Source organism: Mustela erminea, chromosome 4 (assembly GCF_009829155.1).
Source record: "Mustela erminea isolate mMusErm1 chromosome 4, mMusErm1.Pri, whole genome shotgun sequence".
NCBI classification, from domain to species: domain Eukaryota; kingdom Metazoa; phylum Chordata; class Mammalia; order Carnivora; family Mustelidae; genus Mustela; species Mustela erminea.
Genome location: NC_045617.1, coordinates 15,127,730 through 15,150,976, shown reverse-complemented (window position 1 = coordinate 15,150,976; position 23,247 = coordinate 15,127,730). Strand labels below are relative to the sequence as shown.

Below are 23,247 nucleotides of genomic sequence, written 5' to 3'. Positions count from 1 at the left end.
GTCGTGCTCCTCACCTATTTTGGCAATCTTGCACTGCATCCTAGGCTTTCTGTTAGGAACTGAAGATACAGAAATTCTTTCCTTTTTTTTTTTTTTTTTAAAGATTTTATTTATTTGGGAGAGCGAGAGAGAGCAGAAATGGGGAGGAGGGGGAAGCAGTCTCCCCACTGAGCAGGGAGCCCAAGGTGGGGTTTGATCCCAGGACCCCGGGATCATGATCCTGGGCTCATGGCCTGACTTAAAGTCAGACACTTAACTGACTGAACCACCCAGGTGTCCCAAACAGGCGCTGTTTTAGATAAGGTCTTGCTCTCAGAAAAGTTGTATTCTTTTGGGGGAAATAGATAACAAAAAAGTGAATAGGTAAGCAAGGTAATTTAGGGTAAAAGAGAGAGTGGTAAATGCTTTAACGAGAAGCTAAAGCAGGGTATCAAGATCGAGGCGGGCTGGGCTGAGGGTGAGGTCTACTTTGGATAGGGCCGGTAGAAAGGGTGCCCTAAGGAGAGATTTGTGCCGGTTTGTGAATGATCCCAAGAAGGAATGTTCTCAGTCATCATAGGGGCAGCTAGTGGCCCTTAGGCAGGAATGAGAGCAATGTGCCTAGAAAGGGCCCAGCTCATAGACCGTCCCTCAGTTGGGGTATGTCCAGTCCAGCATTCCCTCATAGACGGAGCTGAATCCTTTCTGGCATCCATGGTCATGCTCTACGAGAGCTGTTGGGTTCTCAGTGCACCACGTTAGGAGCCGTGTGTCTGTTCATCTTGTCATTGATGTTAGGAAAGTCCGAGAGAGGCTGAGGACCCTTTGCTCGACAGGTGCTTGACAACACATGTGAGGCAGGTACAGGGGCTCCTGGGAACAATCCTGAGGTAATCGGTGAGTACTATGATGTCATTGTCAAAGTCCTTAAATTTGACTGTTTAATGCAAAGGGATGAACATGCTCTTCGGAGATACGTACTGAAGTTTTGAGGGGTGAGGGGCCATGATGTCGGCCAATTACCCATGGTTCAGCAGTCATATTTGTAATCAGCGCATGGAGAAAGGCATCAGTCAGATGTGGCAAAATGTTCTCACGGCTGGCGAATCCAAGGGAAGCGTATACTTGGGTTAATTGGATTATTCTTGCAACTTTTCTGTCACCTTGAAATGAAACTTAAGAAACATGTGCCTGCTATGAATGGAGTGACAAAGTAGAAGGTACTGTTCCTAACTGCTGAGCTAAAGGGTGTATAGTAACACATCCAAGTTTAAGAAAGGGTGGCAGAAAGCATGCCTGGAGTAAAGACATGGTGTCAGGTAAGGATCTTGCAGGAAATACAAGAACAATTATATGGGCGTTCTGGTAGACCAGAGGCAAGGATGGAGCTGGGCAAGTTTGGCTTCTGGCGGGGAGATGATGTTGGCTTTGAAGCCCCAGCTGGACATGCGGTGATGTTCAGTAGACGGTTGGAAATGGGTGTCTCTAGCTAGAGGTGCAGGTTTGGGGGCCATCAGACGCTGGGAATGGCTGAAATCTCAACAGGGCAGGAAGTTGGCCAGAGAAGGTGTCTCCAGTGACAGAGGGCTGAGGACAGAACCCCAAAAAATAACAAGTTAAGAAGTGGTGAAGGAGGAGGAGCTTCAAGAGGGACTGAGAGAGGGGAGGGCCAGGTAAGTCAGAGGAGGGAGCCATGCAGAGAGCAGAGGAAGAGGTGTGAGGAGAATTCAAGGAGAGTGTGCTTTGTGTGGCATGTGCCAAAGGGAGGTCAAGTCAGGTGAGGAGCAAAAGTGTTCCCTGGAAACGTTCTTACACTGTTGGTGGGAATGCAAGCTGGGGCAGCGGCTCTGGAAAACAGTATGGAGGTTCCTCAGAAAGTTAAAAATGGAACTACCCTACGACCCAGCAACTGTACTACCAGGTATTTATCCAAAGGATACAAACATGGTGATTTGAAGGGGCACGTGCACCCCAATGTTTATAGCGGCAATGTCCACAATAGCCACACGATGGAGAGAGCCCAGATGTCCACCAGCAGATAAATGGATAAAGAAGAGGTGGTGTGTATACACGATGGGATATTACGCAGCCTTCCGAAAGAGCACTATCTCGCCATTTGCAATGATGCAGATGGACCTAGAGGGTATTGTGCTGAGTGAAATAAGGTCAGTCCCAGAAAGACAATATCATATGATGTCACTTCTATGCAGAGAAACAAAACATGAACATAAGGGAATGGAAAAACAAGATGAAAGTAGGGAGACAAATCCCAAGAGATGCTGAGCTCTAGGAATCAAACTGAGGGTTGCTGCAGGGGTGGTGGGTGGGGGGTGGGGTAACTGGGTGACGGACATTGAGGAGGACACTTGATGCTGTGAGCACTGGGTATTACATGGAACTGATGAATCACTAAATTCTACCTCTGAAACTAATTAAAAAAAAAAAAGGTGTTCCCCAGATATGGTGTTCAGGGCAGTCTTCTCCCAGGAAGTGAATTTTAAGCTGAGCTTTGGAAGGTAAGAGTTAGCGAGGCAAAGGATCAGGGTGATTGTGTTGGATACGTTTTCTCCACACCAGAAAGCATGGGTGGAGGAGCAGGAAGCCAAGTCCACTCAGGCATCTGCAGAAGGCCAGCGTGGCCGGAGTGTGGTTGGAGAGCACAGTGAGGTGAGAAGTCATGGGCGCAGAAGCTGGTGAAGTAGGCAAGGGTCAGATCATACAGGACGTTACAGGAGTTTGGACTGTGCCCTAAGGGCGAGGGATGCCCCTGGAGAATTTTAAGTCTTGGGATATATCGACTAGTTCTGCATTTTAAAAAGATCCCTTTCGAGGTAGGGCATAAAGCATGTGACTCTTGATCTCAGGGTCCCGAGTCTGAGCTCCATGTTAGGCTAGAGCTTACTTTAAAAAAAAAAAAAAAAAAAATATATATATATATATATATATATATATATATATATATATATATATATATTCCTTTGGTCGGGGGGAGGGTGAAGGTGGTGGGGATAAGTCTGAAGTTGGGGAGACACTCTGGAGGCTATTGTGGTAGTCTAGGTGACCTGGTAGGCACGATGGACATGGAAAGGGAACAGTGACTTAGGTGTGAGAATCAAGATGGAGGCATTGGAACTGGAAGGAGAGAGAGACAATGTAAAGTATGGGCTTCTGGTTCAAGGAACGGGGTGGGTGTTTGTTGTCATTCGCTGAAATGGAGAACGAACAGGTTGGAAAGTAGCATGAGTTCAGGGTTCAGTGTTGGACATGTTGGGTGGGAGGTGTCTTGGCTGTCTGGGTGATACCTGCTGGCCAGTTAGATGTAGATCCTGAGCCCAACAGAGAGGTTTCGGGTTGGGATCATCATATATTTGGGGCTCCTCAGTACATAGGTGGTTCTTGAAAGTCATAAAGGAAGGCCAGAGAAATGAGTTTTTTTTGTTTTGTTTCTTTTCTCTCTCTCTCTCTTTTTTTTGCTTTTTTTTTTTTTTAAGACATCATTGAAATAAGAGGTTTTCCATGGAGAGTGTGAAGAAGAATTTTTAAAACATTGACTTTGACCATGTGATGGTTGAGGGGAAGCAGAAGGGAACACAGAAAAGATCCGAAGGGAATGAATTCTTCCTGTGAAGGGCATCTATTAAGAAAATTGTTTACTCATCATTTTATTCATTTATTGACCAAATATTTGTTGGCCTCAGAAGAATATTAACCTTGGAATAAAGAGACTTGGATATCATTGACTGAAATGAGCTGAATTCATCTTTCGAGGTCTGGTCTCTTTATGTTGTCAGGTTCATTTGCACCTCAAGTTTTCCAAGAAAATATTAATAAACTAATCAAAATTTCCAAAATATTTTATACCAGAAACATATATAAAATAGTGAGAACATATGACATTAAGTCAGCCCCGCTGTTTTATAAAGCTGAGAACTTATGACCGTGCCTGAACCCTTCCAGGCCTCAGTGTCCTCTTTGGAGCATTAGTACTTGATCTGGGCTTTTCACTCGAGAGTAGACCAAGCTTGTGTGCTTACGTCTGCTGCTTCTCTGAGCCGCATTCAAAGAGAGGAAAAGTAAAAAACGGCATCATTTCCCAACAGTGCTGGGTATAAGACCAGATTTTTTTTTTTTTTTTTTTTTTTAAATTTCATTTGACAGAGAAGAAGAGACATCTAGAGAGGGAATACAAGTGGGGAGTGGGAGAGGGAGAAGCAGGCTTCCTGCTGAGCCAGGAGCCTGATGCGGGGCTTGATCCCAGAACCCTGGATCATGACCTGAGCTGAAGGCAGATGCTTAACAACTGAGCCACTCAGGCGCCCCTAAGACCAGATTTTTTTTAATCATTCTGGAAAATACAAAGACAGTGGAGTCATCAGGTAAATCAACGGCAGAGAAGAGAGCAGTGTTCTTCCCAGAGATTTCTGGAAGCTTCCACCCTTGGCATCAGCAGATGTGGATCTGGATTATTAGAAAGTAGGAAGAAATCAGGTAGACATCACTGATGACTGTGAAATGTGAATCAACTGCTTCCATGCCCAGTACCCCACAACCACTTCCACTTTGGATTCCCCTGTTCCCCACCTTGGGCAATTCAACGTGCAGTCTTTTGTGCATTGATGTATGTTTGTGTCCCTCCCAAATTCACACGGCAAAGCTCTCACCCCCAGGGTGCTGGTATTTGGAGAGGAGGCCATCAGGAGGTAACTGGGTTTAGATGAGGTCATGAGGCTGGTCCCCTGTGATGGGATGGGTGTCCTTCTAAGAAGAGGAAGAGACTGGACATCTCTATATTCTTTGAGGACACAGTGAGAAGATGGCCATCAGCAAGCTGGGAAGAGAGTTCTCCCCAGGAGCCAAATCACCTGGCACCTTGATCTTGGATTTCCCAGCCTCCCCAGACTGTGGGGAACAAACATCTGTCTTTGAGGCCACCCAGTTTGTGTGTGTGTGTGTTTTTTTTTTCCACAACCGCCCACCTGATATAGTCAGTGTTCTAAAGTTAGCCTACCCACTCCTATTCTCACAACTTGCCCCCAGCCCTCCCCACTTCCGGTCACGACCTTCAGACAAATGTGAAGTGTTATGATGGTACACAATGGACAGTGTCTTCAAAGCAGAGCCTTTCTTCATGTGGTGGTTTCTAGCAACACTCATTCTCGAAGCTGAAGTACATTAACCTGTGCCTTAAAGACGTGACTTCTCTGGAGAAATGTGTTCTGCCCCTATAATTTCTAGAACCTGAGCAATATCAACTTAACCTGTTTCTATTAATTTCTGGCTGCCATATCTGGATTTTTTAAAAATTTAACTTTTTTGGGGGTGGTTACTGAGCAGACAATAGTTAACTTCCTCTGGTGAGTGCCTCGAGTACAGAGAGTTCACAGGGAGTGAGTATAGAGCATGTAACCGAGGCTGGCAAAAATGAAACTTTTTTCAACAACTGAGCTTAACTCAGGAGACACTGTTTCCTCCCTTTAGAAGAAAAAGACCATCTTGTCAATTCAGGGGAACTTATTCCAGTGTTTACCCTCACTCCCTCTCTCCCATAGGCGAACCAAGTTTCTGTGGGTGGGAATGGGTGTGGTTTTGAGGCTCTTGGGACCCGGGGGGGGGGGGCGGTGGGAGGGGGGGGGGGAGGCCCATTTGGGTGGGAGACTGTCCTCTGCAGCCCTGGCTCCGACTTCCCTTGGGGACTTGGACGTGGGTCTCTGCTGACGTCCTCGGCTTTGCTCTGGCCTCTCAAACCCAGCCGTGCAGCAGGTCGCTTATTCCTATCCCAAGTCCCTTTACATCTGTGGCCTGATCTATGTCCCCCTTTTTGGTTTTCTTGGGGAGATGGGGAACCAGGGTAGGGTGTCGCTTCCCTGCTTGAGAAGTGAATACAGAAGGCAGAGCCGCCTGTGGGCCCCATGGGCACGTCCCTCAATCCCTGCTCTCGTCCCACTCCCAGGAGCTACTCTGCTGCCTGTAGGGCTCTCCAGCGGGCGTCCGTCTGCGGGGGCACCATCCTGGGAAGCCAGGGAGGTAGCTGGGGTTTTTATTATCCTTCCCACTCATCTCAGGTGTTAGTTCCCAAGAGGGCCAGCAACACCTAAGCGCAGGTCATGTCTCCTCCTTCTGGAGACTGGAGCCACGCATCCCCTTTCAAGGGGGAAAAAGATTCTCCAGCATGGACTGTTCTCTAGTCTACAATTTGTTTATTTATTTATTATTTATTTATTTAAAGATTTTATTTATTCATTTGGCAGACAGAGATCACAAGTAGCCAGAGAGGCAGGCAGAGAGAGAGAGAGAGAGAGAGGAAGGGAAGCAGGCTCCCTGCTAAGAGCCTGATGCAGGGGCGAGGCGGGGGGTGGGGGGGATATGCTGGATCCCAGGGCCCTGGGACCTGAGCTGAAGGCAGAGGCTTTAACCCACTGAGCCACCAGGCGCCCCTCTAGTCTACAATTTTAAGGAATAAATTTTCCGCATTAAATCCTCAAGGCTTTTTTTTTTTTAATTTATTTTTTAATTTGACAGGAAAATAACAAGTAGGCAGAGAGGCAGGCAGAGAGAGGGAAGGAAGTAGGCTCCCCACTGAGCAGAGAGCCCAATGCAGGGTTTGATCCCAGGACCCTGAGATTGTGACCTGAGCTGAAGGCAGAGGCTTAACCCACTGAGCCACCCAGGCACCCCTCATATTCATTTTTTAAAAAATATTTTATTTATTTATTTGACAGAGATCACAAGTAGGCAGAGAGGCAGGCAGAGAGAGAGAGAGAGAGGAGGAAACCGGCTCCGTGCCGAGCAGAGAGCCCGATGCAGGGCTCGATCCCAGGACCCTGGGACCACGACCTGAACTGAAGGCAGAGGCTTAACCCACGGAGCCACCCAGGCGCCCCTTCATATTCATTTTTTAGTATTTAACTGAAACCTGGTCACTGGGGACATGGTGGTGAACAAAACAGGCATTTCCTCCCTCGTGTGGATCTCATGGTCTCACTGGGAAAGAGATATGAAATAAAAACTCATATAAATAATAGTTATAATATGAAGGATACAGACGGGGTGCCATGAAATCAAATAACACAAGAACTCATTTAGATTGAGGCTCGCGAAGACCAATGTAAGGAGGGAGAGCAGGCCGTCAGGTGCTGGGGTAGAGGGAGCCGGACTAAGAGAGATTCGGAAAAGAGGGGAGGGGCAGAGAGGGGAGGAGTCAGAAATATACAGCTGTAAGATTTGATCAGATTTTTTTCCTTTTTGAAACTACATTTCCTTGTTATAGATAGTAGTAACAGCTACAGACGGTTGGTCTTGGAATTAAAAAAAAACATAGTATTTAAATCATGCTTAACACAGACCTACCATGATAAGTATTTATTATCTGGTGGCTGTAAATAATGATACTAGTACCTTCATGGAGTTTACGTTCTGGTGAGGTGACGATATCCACCGTAGGAATGGAAATAAGCGAAGAGGAGCTACAGAGAGAAGTGCCACATTTATGCACATTTAATGACTTATTACAGTCGTATCTGAAGGAAAAGGCAAGACAAACCACCTTAATGTACTAACGAGTGCATTTAAGTGACATGTAACAGTGAGGTTACAGAGTAAAGATGCTGAAGTTACAGAGTTGACTGATGTTGTTTCCCATCTGTAAAACCTTGTACCTCTAGTCTCTAAAACCTTGAGACCAGGATTGGCTGTTGCTCAGGCCCTAACAAGCTTCTAAAGGCAGGACGCGTTAGAGAAATAATTGCAAATTTATTAGCTTTGGACCTTCATCCTAACAAGGATTAAGATTTATAGTTTTAGTTCCTTCAAGGGGAGCATTTTACAAATGTGTTATACTTTTATCCTTACCGAACAAGATGTGGATGAACAGTTCATGGCCTTTCCTTCCCAGGGTGTCTTGGTCAACTGTCTCCTGCCCTCTCTGGTTTCTTCTAAAGCTCCTATCTCTATTCTAGGTTCATCTCTAGCAAGGGCTAATTGAAAAATAGGAGGTGTATTATTCTCTATTTTTACAAGAGGTGAGGGAAATCCCATCTGTACTTCTTTTTCTTTTTTAGTTGTCTTTTTTTTTTTTTTAAGATTTTATTTACTTGTCAGAGAGAGAGAGTGAGAGAGAGAGAGAGCGCGCACTCAAGCAGGGGAAATAGCAGGCAAAGGGAGAAACAAGTTCCAGACTGAGCAAGGAATCTGATGTAGGACTCGATCTCACGATTCTGGGATCATGACCTGAGCCAAAGGCAGATGCTTAACTGGCAGCCAACCAGGTGTCCCTCGCCTGTACTTCTTTTTTTTTTTTTTTTTAAAGATTATTTATTTATTTATTTGTCAGAGAGAGAGCGAGTGAGAGTGAGCACAGGCAGAAAGAGTGGAAGGCAGAGTCAGAGGGAGAAGCAGGCTCCCTGCGGAGCAAGGAGCCCGATGCGGGACTCGATCCCACGATGCTGGGATCATGACCTGAGCCGAAGGCAGCTGCTTAACCAACTGAGCCACCCAGGCGTCCCTCGCCTGTACTTCTTAATAGGGGCCATGGTTTAGGGCTAGTTAGGTGTTTTTATAAATAAGTAAATAAATTCAAGTAGGTATTTTTATGTTTTTTATTTTTATTTTTATGCTGACCTTAGAGATGTGAACAAAAGGGAAGAAGCCTTTTCATTCTGTTGTTCATCTACTCCTCCATCCATCTATTTAACAAAACATTTAAAAAATACTGAGTGGGTCTCCATTCAACAGACATTTATGGAGGTGCTTGTCATATCCTAGGAAAGGTACCTGGCACTAGGGATACAAATATAATTAATTTCTAGGTTTTGCCTTCCAACCCACAACCTTGTACCCAAATCATTCATTCAATTATTAATACTCAACATGTGTTTCATGAGTGCCAACTCTGTGCCCAGAGTTGTTGCAGACACGGGGGATGCAGTGCTGGGGAACAGACATGGGGTCTGCCCTGGTGGAGCTTTTATTCAGGGGGTGGACCTAAGAACAAGTGCAGCAGGTAAGGGCTGTGCTCTCCAAAGTGGGTTGATGGCTACAGGAGGTGCAGAAAATTATTTATGAGAGATTCAGTAAGAAAATATTTCAATTTTTATTTATAGTAATCTCATCTTTATTTGTATTTTTGTGTATATTTGGTAATGTGCCTAATCTGCATAGTAGTACTTGTTAGCCATTTATACATAAATAAATATTGAATTGATTCCATAAATTCATACTGATATATTGTATAAACAAAAACATTTGCAGACCCCAGGATAAAAGCATGGGTTTAGAGTTAGATAGACTTAGGAGTTTGAAGTCCGTTTCGGTCACTCACTATGTGTGTGTCCTTGGGCAAGCTGGGGCTCCACACCGTTTGTAAGGACTGTTCTAAGGGCTGACTGCAGTAATGTTAGTAAAGTGCTTATATTGTGCCTGTTTATATCAAGACCTCAAAAAAATGATGGCTAATATTACTATTGTTTTTTTTTTTTTTTTTTTTTTTAAAGATTTTTATTTATTTATTTGTCAGAGAGCGAGCGAGCGAGAGCGAGCACAGGCAGACAGAGTGGAAGGCAGAGTCAGAGGGAGAAGCAGGCTCCCTGCGGAGCAAGGAGCCCGATGTGGGACTCGATCCCAGGACGCTGGGATCATGACCTGAGCCGAAGGCAGCTGCTTAACCAACTGAGCCACCCAGGCGTCCCTAATATTACTATTGTTATTATTCATATCATAAATATTAAAATGCAGGCATCTTCAAAGTGATATAGAAAATTTTGAGAAGGGACTGGTTAAACTGTGTTCCCAATGCCATGAGAATGTTGTAATAAATTATTGCTGGGAATTAGGTTGGTACTACTTTTTATAGACTGTGTACCAAAATCTTTAAAATTTTTATTTATGTTAACCCAGTTGTTTCCCTCCCAGAAATTTATCCTAAGGAAACAATCAGAATTCTAATAAATTTATAATAGTGACAGATAGGAAAAAATAACTAAATGTCCAAATATAGGAGAATAGTCAGGTTAAACTGCAAATTTATGAGGAATATTATACAGCTTTTAATATTTTATTTTATTTTTAAGGCTTTTTATTTGTTTATATGACAGAGAAACAGAGAGTACAAGTAGGCAGAGAGGCAGGCAGAGAGGGAGGGAGAAGCAGGTTCCCCACTGAGCAGAGAGCCCAGTGCGGGGCTCGATCCCAGGACCCTGAGGCCATGATCTGAGTCAAGGGCAGGGGCTTAACCCACTGAGCCACCCAGGCGCCCCAGGTTTTAATATTTTAAAGAATGTTTGGGGAAACATTAATATTTACTGAAGAAGATAAGGTATAAAATTAGAGTTATAGCTTGATCGCAATGATTTTTTTTTTCTAAAGATTTTATTTGTTTATTTGACAGAGAGAGATCACAAGTAGGCAGAGAGGCAGGCAGAGAGAGAGAGAGGAGGAAGCAGACTCCCTGCTGAGCAGAGAGCCCGATGTGGGACTCGATCCCAGGACCCTGAGATCATAACCTGAGCCGAAGGCAGCGGCTTAACCCACTGAGCCACCCAGGCGCCCGCCATGATTTTTTTTTAAGCATGTAATTAAAAAAAACCCACACAATTTAATTAAATGGTATTGGGAAAACTAGACAGCTAGCTATACGCAGAAGAATGAAACTGGGGCACCTGGGTGGCTCAGTGGGTTAAGCTTCTGCCTTTGGCTCAGGTCATAATCTCAGGGTCCTGGGATCGAGCCCCGCATTGGGCTCTTTGCTCAGCCGAGAGCCTGCTTCCTCCTCTCTCTCTCTGCCTGCCTCTCTGCCTACTTGTGATTTCTCTCTGTGTGTCAAATAAATAAATAAAAATATTAAAACAAAATGAAACTGGACCACATTCTTACAGTATACACAAATATAAACTCCAAATGGATAAAAGACCTAAATATGAGGCTAGAACCCATGAAGCTCCTGAAAGAAAACATAGGTAGTAATCTCTTGGACATTGGCTTCAGCTACATATTTATGGACATGTCTCTGCAGGCAAGAGAACCAAATGCTAGAATCAACTAGTGGGACTACACCATATTAAGCTCCTGCACAGTGAAGGAAACTAACAAAACAAAAAAGCAAGCTACTGAGTGGGAGAAGATATTTGCAAATAACATATTTGATGAAAGGTTAGTATCTAAAATATATGAAGAACTTACGCAATTCAACACCCAAAAACCAAATAATGTAATTTAAAAATGGGCAGAAAACACAATAAACATTTCTCCAAAGAAGACATACAGAGGTCCAACAGACACATGAAAAGGTCCTCAGCCTCATCATCAGGGAAATGCAAATCAAAACTACAATAAGATCACATCATACCTGTCAGAACAGCTAAAACGAAAAATACAAGAAACAACAAGTGCTGGCAAGGATGTGGAGAAAAGGAAACTCTCTTGCACTGTTGGCAGGAATGTAAATTGGCACAGCCACTGGGGAAGACAGTATGGAGGTTCCTCCAAAAATTAAAAATAGAACTACCCTATGATCCAGTGATAGTAGTAATAGGTATTTACCCAAAGGATACCAGCACACTAATTCAAAAGAATGTATGTGCGCCATGTCTATAGCAGCATTATCTACAGTAGCCAAATTATAGAAGCAGCCCAAGTGTCCATCGACGGATGAATGGATAACGAAGACGTGGTGTACATAGATACAGTGGAATATTATTCAGTCACAAAGAAGACTGAAATCTTGCCATTTGCAACAACACAGATGGAACTAGAGAGTATTATGCTACGTGAAGTACGTCAGTCAGAGACAGGCAGATACCACATGATCTCACTCATATGTAGAATTCAAGAAACAGAACAAAGGAAAAAAAAAGACAAACCAAAACCCTACTCTTAACTATAGAGAAAAACTGGCAGTTACCGGAGGTGGTGGGTGGGAGATGGGCGAAATAGGTGACGGGGGTTCAGAGGATGCTCACATGATGGGCTCGGAGTAATGCACAGAAATGTTGAGTCGCTGTATTGTACGCCTGAAACTAACAGAACACTGTATGTTAACCCCACTGGGAAAAAATAAAAAGCTTTCTAATTCAGAATCTCTATTGAAAAAAATACAGTATTCCAAAATACCCTTAGTCCTGGTGCTCTGTTAAAAGAAATTGAGTCTTGTTTTCATTGGGTGGGGAGGAGCGGAGTTAGAAAAACTGAGATGCCAAAACTTCGGGAGGTTTGCTTCAAGTACTAATCCTGATATAACTCTAATAGATACATATGTGTGTGTGTGTGTGTGTGTGTGTGTGTGTGTGTGTTCTAAAAACCCTACATATATATAACATAATTATATATAATGCATATATATATATAAAATATGTATACATACAAAGTATGTGTGTGTGTATGTGTATGTGTATGATGTATATATAATCCTAACTAATATTCACTGAGTTGGGAATGATTTCCATTCACTGTTTTATTTATTTAAATTAATTAATTAATATATTTATTTTTATATATTATTTGTTTATAAATAAAAATATATTTATTTGTATATTTATTTATTTATTATTTATTTGAGAAAGAGATGGAGAGCATGAGTGACGGGGAGGGGCAGAGGGAGAGGGAGGAGCAGACTCCCGGCTCCCAGGATGCTGGTATCAGGACCCCAGCCAGATGCTTAACCAGTTGAGCCACCCAGAGGCCCTTCTGTTCACTCTTGACAATTCATCACAAGTGGGTGGGGACTGTTCTTACCCCCTCACCTGCAAATGAGGCAATTAAGGCCTGAAAAGCAAATTCTATTTGCAAATAACAAACAACTGGAAGTAGGTCTGGAAGCAATGATTGCTCTTCTGTAGTGTACAATTTAAAACATATGTTTAGGTAGGTTTAATGAATGGACGTGGGTAATGGCCCTGCCAGTGTAGGAGGCACTTAGTGTGTAGCCCAGAGGTGCAATTCTAACTCCACGCGAATGTTCATGGTTTGTGGTGTCTATAATACAGGAATTGGTCAAGTGTAGTCTATTTGTAAGATGGGAATCGAAAAAGAAAAGAATCAAACTGAATCTACTTAGGGCTACAATATGAATAGATCTTAAAAACATACTGTTTTTAAAATAAATGAGAGCAAAACTAGCATACTATTTATGGTTAAGAATATATGTTAAAATAATATATCTTCTATAGGTATAAGTAAAAATGAAAAATATATATATTTTTAAAGATTTTATTTATTTATTTGACAGAGAGAGATCACAAGTAGGCAGAGAGGCAGGCAGAGAAAGAGGAGGAAGCAGGCTCCCCGCTGAGCAGAGAGCCCAATGCGGGACTCGATCCCAGGACCCCGAGATCATGACCTGAGCCGAAGGCAGCGGCTTAACCCACTGAGCCACCCAGGCGTCCCAAAATGAAAAATATTTTTAAAGATTTATTTATTTGAGAGAGAGAGAGTGGGGGATCAGGAGGGGCAGAAGGAGAGGGAGAAGCAGATTCCCTGCTGAAAACGGAGCTCAAGGCAGGGCTCTATCCCATGACCCTGGGATCATGTCCTGAGCCAAAATCAAGAGTCAGATGCTTAAAAAAAAAAAAAAAAAAAAGAGTCAGATGCTTAAGTGACTGAGCCATCCAGGCACACCCCCCCCCCCCCAAATTTTTTAATGGTCTGAAGGATACTCACCAAACTTACCTAGTAATTACCTCTGGGATGGAGGCAGAGGATCAAGATTAGAGATCACGGAGAAAGGAAATTATAATTCCATTTTTGATATTCCAGTCTTTTAAAGAACAGTGACTCTAATTTTAATATTAAGATTAATTTCTTCATTAAGTCAAAGGCCACTGAAAGTGTGCTTAAAGAGTCCGGTTTATTAGGTTCTCAATTTTCACATCCTAATTTTCAGACTTAAGAAACCGAGTATTATGTTTGTGCACTCCTTCCTGGCTGCAGAGGCAACAGGAAACCCCAAACCTGAACCTCAGTGTGCGGAAAGAAGGGAGAGGCGGAAAGCAGCATCACTGAGTTCCCAGCAGTCCTTGGAATGCATTTGTTATGCAAGTACAACCTTCTGACTACATTTGGGACAGGAAGTTCATCACAAAAATAAGTGGAATATAAATAATCTTATAGCCAGAATAGTAAGTGTCTTCAAGGATTAACATGAGAATTCAGTGATTTCTGATGTTTTCATTAACTGTAAAAAAGATCTTCAACCAACAAAGGGCAAGCGGGAGGGAGAAAGTGACCTACATAGCTTGTGTGTTGCGCTAAAGCCCTGCCTTCTCTTCCAGGGTGGCTGGCCCTTAGCTCAGCCCAAAGAAAACTCCATAAAAATGCCACGGCAAGAAGGAAGCCCTGATGTGCAGCTTACACACTCCTGAGAGCAACAAAGTCTCGAGAGAGGCCTGCTTTATTTAAAAAAAAGAAAATGACAGCAGGGAAATGTTAGCGATGTATAATCCTTCCAGCTTTCACTTTAGAAAGAAATCCCATCATGTGTCACCTTCCAGCAAGAATCCTTGCAAAGAGACAAACCAAGCCACAGTCAAGTTGTTAGAATTAATTTTTCTCTCTTTTGTGTCCAGGATAGATCGGATTAACGGCAGATTTCCAACCTTAAACCTCAGTGCCTAGCAACTCTAGTGGCTTATCAAGAAGAGCATAAGGATGTCCGCGGCACGCTCTGTAGGACAGATGAATGTGAGTAGACTCCCATTTCGGAAGCCCTTCCTTCTGAAACATAGAGTCCCTAATCTGCTTTATGACAGGAGCGCGTCCTGCGTCCTCGCCGGCACCGGCAGCACGTCCTCCGTGCAGGCAGGACAAGGGCACCGCAGGAGGCAGCTGGGCAAGGTGGAAGGAGACATCAGAGCCAAGGAAGAAAGTCACCGGGTGGACGGTGTTTGTGCCTTCCTAGCAGTCCTGTCCCTCTTCTCCTATTTGTGATTTCAAAGTCTTCCTAACTCATTTTCCTCTAATTTTCTGCAGAACCTCACCAATCAAAACCCCATTGACCACAGTGCTGTCTTTGAGCTATTCTCCATAGCAACTGAGGCTTCTCCTTCGCAGCACTTAACACAATAACAAGTAATAAATTACATGCATAATTAAGTATTTAATGTCTCCTTCCCGCAGAACACTGTGATGTTCGCTAAGTCGTCCCTAGCACTACTCAGGACCTTACTGAAAATGCTCAGTGATTATTTGTAGAGTAGGTGAATGAAAGGAGGGACGGATGACCGTTCTTCTTACCAATACTCCAGTCCTCACGTCTGATTCACCCTACAATCTCATCCCGTTCTCATCTGCCAAATTCTGTACCGAATTCCACCAACCCCTGTAGGATTGTTGGCGTCTGCTGAGCCCCCTGCCCCAGCAGTGGGCTGTTAGGAAGCCCATAGGCCTGTCCCTCTCCAGTAGCATTCACAAACCAAAGTTGCCTTTCTTTCGACTCTATGGGTGTTCTGAAACAGACACCCCAGTAACCGAAGAGCTTCTACACTATGGCAAGATTTTAAACCAAAAGCAAGTCACCACCTTGCTAGGTTTCCCAGAATCTTTGCAGGTTACCAGGGGTCCAGATTTCAGAAAATAATTTCTAACCTCCCTCCCAAGTTTCAGATTTATTTCTCATCCAGTGTAAAAAAGAGAAAAGGAAGTACATGGCCAATAAAGAAATATTAAAAGAGGGAGAGCTTGGGAGGATGGGAAAGGGTATCACGCATGTGCTCGTGGGGCTGTGTGCTGGTGCGAGGTAGCATTTTCCTTGGACTTGGCCCTTCCAAGCAGACCCTCCGGGATCACATAATCCACTAGGGCCATAAGGTAATGCAAACAAGTTGCTCGTTAACACACCTATTCACTACAGGAAACCATGACAAATTTCAAGGCCCACGAAACAATGCAATGGCAAGTCCTTGTTCAGTAAAAGCTCTTTTAGAGCAGGATCAAAGCAAATGGAGTCCGAGTAGACCTCTCTCTGAGTTTCTGGCTTTTTAAGGATCATTTTGAAGTGGAGCATATAGAATGCGTGAATGCACACTCTTCAGCCAATCCTCTGAATGCCATCTGACACCATGAACTTGGTTCATATCAGAAACATATTTCTGAACCTCTTGTCTGGGTATGAAGATTGCATTCCTCATCAGCTGGATTCAGCTTCCCGCGGAGACCAGTGAAGTGTGTCCCGTCGCCTGAGGGTAGAGGGATCATCTGTCTAACTCCAACTTCCCAGGCCTCCAACTGTCATATATTCTAAACTGATATAATAATTGTAAAGTGTTTCAACATGAGGCTTGAAAATGGACTTGCCAAAGCTTCATCCAAAAATCAGTGTAGGCTGATGCAATCGCCTCCTGGCTGGTTTCCCTTCATCCCATCTCCTTGGTACTGATCTAACCTTTTCAGCTCCACAGAGTAGACGTGATGACACGCAGACCCGACCAGATTCCTCCCCTAGCGGGCGAACACTGTCCTCTGTAGACAGGGTGGGTAATAGACAGACTCCTTAGGTCAACCGAATCACATTACCCCTGTCTAATCTCTAGCCAAACCTTCAGTCACATGGAAAGTTAGTTTGTTCAAGCTTGCCATGTATCTTGAATGGTTTCTTGCCTATGGTGCCTGCTCCGTTCCTTCCCAGGCCCCTCCTCTAGCTGACCGGTGCTGGACTTCACTTTTCTGCCGAGCTTTCATGGGACATCCAGGCAGAAATGTTTATTCCTATTACCACTCCCGTCTTCATCCATCTTGTTGTATCAATTCTGGTTAATAATGATCTGTGCGATCAATTAAAAAAAAGTCACCCACATTATTACCAATCAGAAAGGTTACTGATACCGTTTTGTACATTTCTTTATGGTGCTGTTCCTATAGTACTCTTCTGTGCTTTTAAAAAAACTTATTATTGGAAGTGTAGTTGACAGTGTTAGAATAATTTCAGGAGCGTTACACAGTTATTAGACAATTCTGTACGGTACTCATTGCTTATCACAGTAAATATAGTCACCATCTTATCACATGCGAGTTATTACAATATTATTGACTATTTTTCCGATGCTGTACTTTTCATCTCCATGACTTATTTATTTTATAACTGGAAATTTGTACTTCTTAATCCCTTTCACCTATATCATCTATCCCTCCACCCACCTTCCTTCTGGCAACCATCAGTTTGTTCTCTGTATTTAAGAGATGTTCTGTTTTTGGTTGTTTTCTTATTGGTTTTGTTGTTTGGATTCCACATGTAAGTGAAATCATGTGGGTTCTATCTCTGTCTGACTTATTTCACTGAGCATTGTGTTGTCACAAATGACAAAAATCTTACTGTTTTTTATGGCTGAGTAATATTGCTTTGCACACACACACACACACACACACACACCCAATGTCATCTTTATCCATTCATCTGTGGATGGAAATTTGGGTTGCTTCCATATCTTAGCTACTGTAAATAATGCTAGTATAAACATAGGGGTGTGTAGATCTTTTCAAATTAGTGTTTTCATTTTCTTTGCAAATATTGAACCACCCTTGCATCCAAGGAATAAATCCCTACTTGATTGTAGTGAATGATTTTTTAAAATGTTGGATTTGGTTTGCTAATATTTTGGTGAGGATTTTTGCATTTTTGGTGATCAGAGATGTTGGCCTGTATTTCTTGTTCTCTCTTAATCTCTTTTTAGTATTTTTTTTTTAAAGATTTTATTTATTTATTTGACAGAGAGAGATCACAAGTAGGCAGAGAGGCAGGCAGAGAGGCAGGCAGAGAGAGAGAGAGAGGAGGAAGCAGGCTCCCTGTTGAGCAGAGAGCCTGATGCGTGACTCGATCCCAGGACCCTGAGATCATGACCTGAGCCGAAGGCAGCAGCTTAACCCACTGAGCCACCCAGGCGCCCTCTCTTTTTAGTATTTTTATCTAGTGTTGGTATTAGGGTAATACTGGCCTCAGAGAATAAAAATGGAAGTTTTCCTTCCTCTTCTATTTTTTGGAATAGTTTGAGAAGAACAGGTATTAGTTCTTCTTTAAATGTTTTGTAGAATTCATCTGTGAAGCCGTCTAATTCTGGACTTTTGTTTGTTGGGAGTTTTTAAATTATTGATGCAATTTCATTGCTGGTTAGTTGGTTTGTTCAAATTTCTTATTTGTTTCTGATTCAATTTGGGAGGTTATATTTTTTTAAGAATTTATCTATTACAGAAGATGTGGTACACACACACACACACACACAGGAATATTATGCAACCATCAAAAATGAAATTTTAACATTTGCAATGATGTGGATGGTCTAGAGGGTATTATGTTAGGTGATATAAATCAATAAGAGAAAGACAGTTATCATATGATCTCACTGATACGTGGAATTTGAGAAACAAGACAGAGCTTCATAGGGGAAGAGAGGAAAAAATGAAACAAGATGAAACCAGAGAGGGAGACACACCTTAAGAGACTTTTAATCTCAGGAAACAAACAGAGGGCTGTTGGAGTGGAGGGGTTGGGGGATGGGGTGGCAGGGTAATGGACATTAGGGGGGGTATGTGTTGTGGTAATCACTGTGTATTGTGTAAGACTGATGAATCACAGACCTGTACCCCTGAAACAAATATATTATATGTTAATAGTGGAAAAAAGTCTGCGCTTAAAAAAAATAAAATAAATTTATCCATTTCCTCTAGGTTATCCAATTTATTGGCACATTGTTTTTCATAATATTCTCTTATAATCCTTTGTATTTCTGTGGTGTTAGTTGTTATTTCTTCTCTTTCATTTCTGATTTTGTTTATTTGAGTCCTCTTTTCTTTTTTTAATGAGTCTGCCTAAAGTTTTATCAATTTTGTTAGTCTTTTCAAAGAACTAGCTCCCAGTTTCGTTGATCTGTTCTGTTATTTTTTTTAAGTTTCTATTTCATTTATTTCTGATCTAATCTTACTATTTTCTTCCTTCTACTGGTTTTGTTTGTTCTTTTTCTAGCTCCATTAGATGTAAGGTTAGATTGTTCATTTGAGATTTTTTTCTTGTTTGCTTCTTAAGGTAGGCCTGTATTGCTATAAACTACCTTCCTAGAACAGATTTTATTGCATTCTAAAGGTTTTAGGCTGTTGTGTTTTCATTTTCATTGGTCTTGATGTATTCTTGTATTTCCTCTCTGATTTCTTGGTTGGCCCATTCACTGTTTGGTAGCATGTTATTTAACATCCACGTATTTGTGTTCTTTCCATGTTTTTTTCTTGTGGTTGATTTCTAGTTTCATAGCATTGTGACCAGAAAAGGTGCATGGCATGACTTCAGTCTTTTTGAATTTGTTGAGACTTGTTTTGTGGTTTAATGTATGACCATATGAAGAATGTTCCATGTATACTTGAAAAGAGTATGTATTCTGCTGTTTTAGGATAGAATGTTCTGAATGTATCTACTAGATCCATCTGGTCCAATGGGTCATTCGAAACCTCTGTTTCTTTATTGATTTTCTGTTTGAATGATCTATCCATTGATGGAAGGGGGTTGTTAAATTCCCCTACTATTATTACATTACTGTAGATTTGTTCTGTTATATTTGCTGTTAGTTATTTTATGTATTTGGGAGCTCCAATATTGGATGCATAAATATTTACAATTGATACATCTTTCTATTGGATTGTTCTCCTTATGATTATATAGTGTCTTTCCTTATCTCTTGTTACAGTCTTTGTTTTAAAGTCTATTCTGTCCAGTGTAATTCCTGCAACCCTGCCTTTCTCTTTGCTTCCATTTGCATGATAAACACTTTTCCATCCCTTCACTTTCTTTTTTTTTTTTTTTTAAAGATTATTTATTTATTTATTTGACAGAGAGAGACCACAAGTAGGCAGAGAGGCAGGCAGAGAGAGAGGAGGAAGCAGGCTCCCTGCTGAGCAGAGAGCCCGATGCGGGACTCGATCCCAGGACCCCGAGACCACGACCTGAGCCGAAGGCAGCGGCTCAACCCACTGAGCCACCCAGGTGCCCCCATCCCTTCACTTTCAATCTACATGTGCCTTTAGGTCCTAAATGGGTCCCTTGTAGGCAGCATATAGATGGGTCTCCTTTTTTAAATCCATTTCATCACCTTGTTTCTTTTAATTGGGGTGTTCAGTCCATTTACTTTCATTTGTAATTATTTGGTAAATATGTACTTTTTGTCATTTTGTTATTTGTTTTATTGTTTTGTAGTTCTTTGTTCCTTTCTTCTCTTGCTTTCCTCTCCCAAAGTTTGCTGGCTTTCTTTAGTGATGTCGTTGGATTCCTATCTCTTTATTTTTTGCATATCTATTACTGGTCTTTGATATATAGTTGCCATTAGGTTTATATATGATATGCATATAGCAGTTAAGTTGATGATTGCTTAAGTCTGAATCCATTCTTCACTCGCATCCCCCCATTTTAGTACTGGAGGTCATACTTTACATTTTTAATTTTGTGAATGTCTTGACTGATTTTTATAGATGTGCTTATTTTTTTTAAAAGATTTTATTTATTTATTTGACAGAGACCACAAGTAGGCAGAGAGGTAGGCAGAGAGAGGAAGAGGAGCAGGCTCCCTGCCAAGCAGAGACCCCAATGCGGGGCTCGATCCCAGGACACTGGGATCATGACCTGAGCTGATGGCAGAGGATTTAACCCACAGAGCCACCCAGATGCCCCTAGATATGCTTATTTTTACTGCATTTGTATTTCCTACTTTTCTTACTCCTACTTATGATCTTTTCTTCCCACTCAAGAGTCCCCTTTAACATTTCTAGATCACGAACTCCTTTAACTTTTGTTTGTCTGGGAAACACTATCTCTCCTTCTATTCTGAATGATAGCCTTTGCTAGATGGACTATTCTTGGCTGCAGGTTTTTGTCTTTCAGAACTTTGAATATATCATGTCCCTTTCGTGAGGCATGCAAAGTTTCTGCTGAAAAATCAGCTAATAGCTTTACGGGGTTTCCCTTATATGTAACTGTTTTCTTTTCTCTGCTTTTAAAATTCTCGCTTATCACTACACTTTGCCATTTTAATTATTGTGTGTCTTGGTATGGCCCTCTTTTAGTTAATTTTGTTGGGGGTTCTCCGTGCCTCCTAGATCTGGATTTCTGATTCCTTCCCTAGATTTTGGACATTTTCAGCTATTATTTCTCAAATAAATTTTTTGCCCCCTTTTCTCTCTCTTCTCCTTGTTAAAGTCCTATAATGTGAATGTTATTACACTTGATGGCATCACTGATTTCTGTTTCCATTTATTATTAAATGAAAACTAAGTCTGTTTTCATTTATTATTATTTTGTCTCTCTCCTGTTCAGCTTGATTGCTTTTCATTACTCTGTCCTCTGGATCACTGATTCATTCTTCTACTTCCTCTAGTCTACTATTTATTCCACCTATTTATTTTTAAATTTAGATATTGAGGTCTCCATCTCTGATTGGTTCTTTTTAATGTGTTTTTTTTTTTTTAATCTCTTTGTTAAGGGTGTCTCTGAGCTCCTCCAGTTTTTCCTCAAGTCCAGTGACCATCTTTATGACCATTACTTTAAATTCTCTATCAGGCATATCACTTACCTCTGTTTCGTTTAGGTCTCTTGCTGTGATTTTTGTCCTGGTCTTTCATTTGGAACGTATTCCTTTGTCTCCTCATTTTGTCTTACTCTTTGTGTCTGTTTCTCTGTGTTAGAAAAGTCAGCTGTGCCTTCTGCTAGTGAAAATAGCCGCCTTATAAAAAAGATGTCCTGTAATGCCCTGTGCTTCAGTGTTCCCTGTTCACTAGCATCTGGCACTTCAGGGGTGTCTCCTGTGTGTGTCTATACACACTGATGTTGTGGCTGAACCCCATTTGCCATTAGGCAGATCATCTTCAATGGCACCCTTTGCCTGTTACGGACAGTGTTTTGTTCCTCTGGTGTTAATGGGACAGTCTAAGGCCACTTTGGGCTTAAGTTGAGTCAGACCAGGTGTTTAGCAGAGATAGAGTAGCACCGAACCTCAGGAGAGTGTGGGGGTTGGGGTGCGCAGTGCCAGCAAGGTCTGCATCACTGGGAGGTGACCTGCAGCAGGATTGGATCTGTAAAAGAGTTTGGTGGCTGGATGTGTAGTGTTAGCAAGGCATACACTGGCCTGGCTCCACAGGAAAACATGTGGGCAGGGCACACTGTTAGCAGGTTATGTAGTAAATGTTGGCTCACGGTTGATTCCCTCAGGTGTTTATGTGTTTATGGTGAGGAGGAGTGGAGGGAAATGAAGCTGCCAGCTCTTGTGTTCCCGGAGAAATCTCTGAATGATCCCTGCCCCCTAGCCCGTGCTCTGACTTGTGTTCCCGGAGAAATCTCTGAATGATCCCTGCCCCCCTAACCCGTGCTCTGAGATTAGTAAACAGATCTTTGTTCCATATACCCCAGGTGTTTTTCAAAATCTGCTTCCATGCTATGTCTCCATGGGGTTATTTGTTGCACTGTCTCTTTAAGTGCAGGGACTCAGTTTCCTCTTGTGTTCCTGGCTCTCCTGCAAGCCTGCTATTTTTAAAGTTCCAAGCTTTAAGCCTCACTTATGGCAAGAAATTATAGAATTTGGCCCCTCTAATTTTCAAAGCCAAATGTTATGAGGATTCATCTTTTTTGTGCAGGCTCCCTCTTGTGAGAATCTGTTTCTCTCCCCTCTCTATATCTGTGGAGTTCCCTCTGCCTTCTGGGGACAGTTCTGCAGGTCTGTTTCCTCCTGACTTTGTCTCTTTCCTTTGTACCTTCTTCTATGAAGCCTCTTCTCTACATTTAACTGAGGAGAATCTGGCCAGTCCCTGTGTCATTTTTTGGGTTATTTACACTGATACGGCTGTTACCTAGTTGTATCTAAGGGATGAGGTCAGCTTAGGGTCCTTCTACTCTTTCATCCTCCTTCGAAGGGTTTTTAAATGAATAAGAGTGATATCTAAGAGCCAAGAAATTGGAAAATAATATGAAAATAATAGATCAGCTTTTCCACAAAACTTGTATCGTAATGTCTCTTCTAAAACGTTTCCCACAACTGCAAGGATTTATTTCCTGGGTTCCGCACACATCACACTACACCCTGCAGGCACTAGTGATCCCCAGAGACCAAATCCACATATACAAAGAAATGAAAGCGGGAGGACCAGGAAAGTCCCTCAAATTAGGGATAAGAACAGATGAGTGGTCAAAAATGGACTAGAGCACTGATTATGTTGGAGAAATACAATTTGCAAGACTTAATTTATGCTGTAAACTAGGGAAGAAACTGTATTTGGTGGGAAGAAGTTGGAGAGTAGGGGAGAAGGTCTGAGAAGGGATTGCTG

The 23,247-nt window shown here is 42.3% G+C and overlaps 1 protein-coding gene across 6 annotated transcripts in view; it reads left to right on the top strand.

The window, feature by feature from the left end:
• Positions 1-23,247, top strand: part of CCDC170 (coiled-coil domain containing 170) — a 111,681-nt gene that overhangs the window by 20,172 nt on the left and 68,262 nt on the right. For 5 of the 6 annotated variants that reach the window (XM_032338721.1, XM_032338722.1, XM_032338725.1 and 2 more), the window contains one exon: positions 14,532-14,646. In XM_032338721.1, the coding sequence (XP_032194612.1) occupies positions 14,614-14,646 (33 nt within the window). In that variant the 5' untranslated portion in view covers positions 14,532-14,613. Of the gene's footprint in view, positions 1-13,913; positions 14,085-14,531; positions 14,647-23,247 lie in introns of those variants that run through there. The other variant, XM_032338723.1, reaches the window with a different exon arrangement.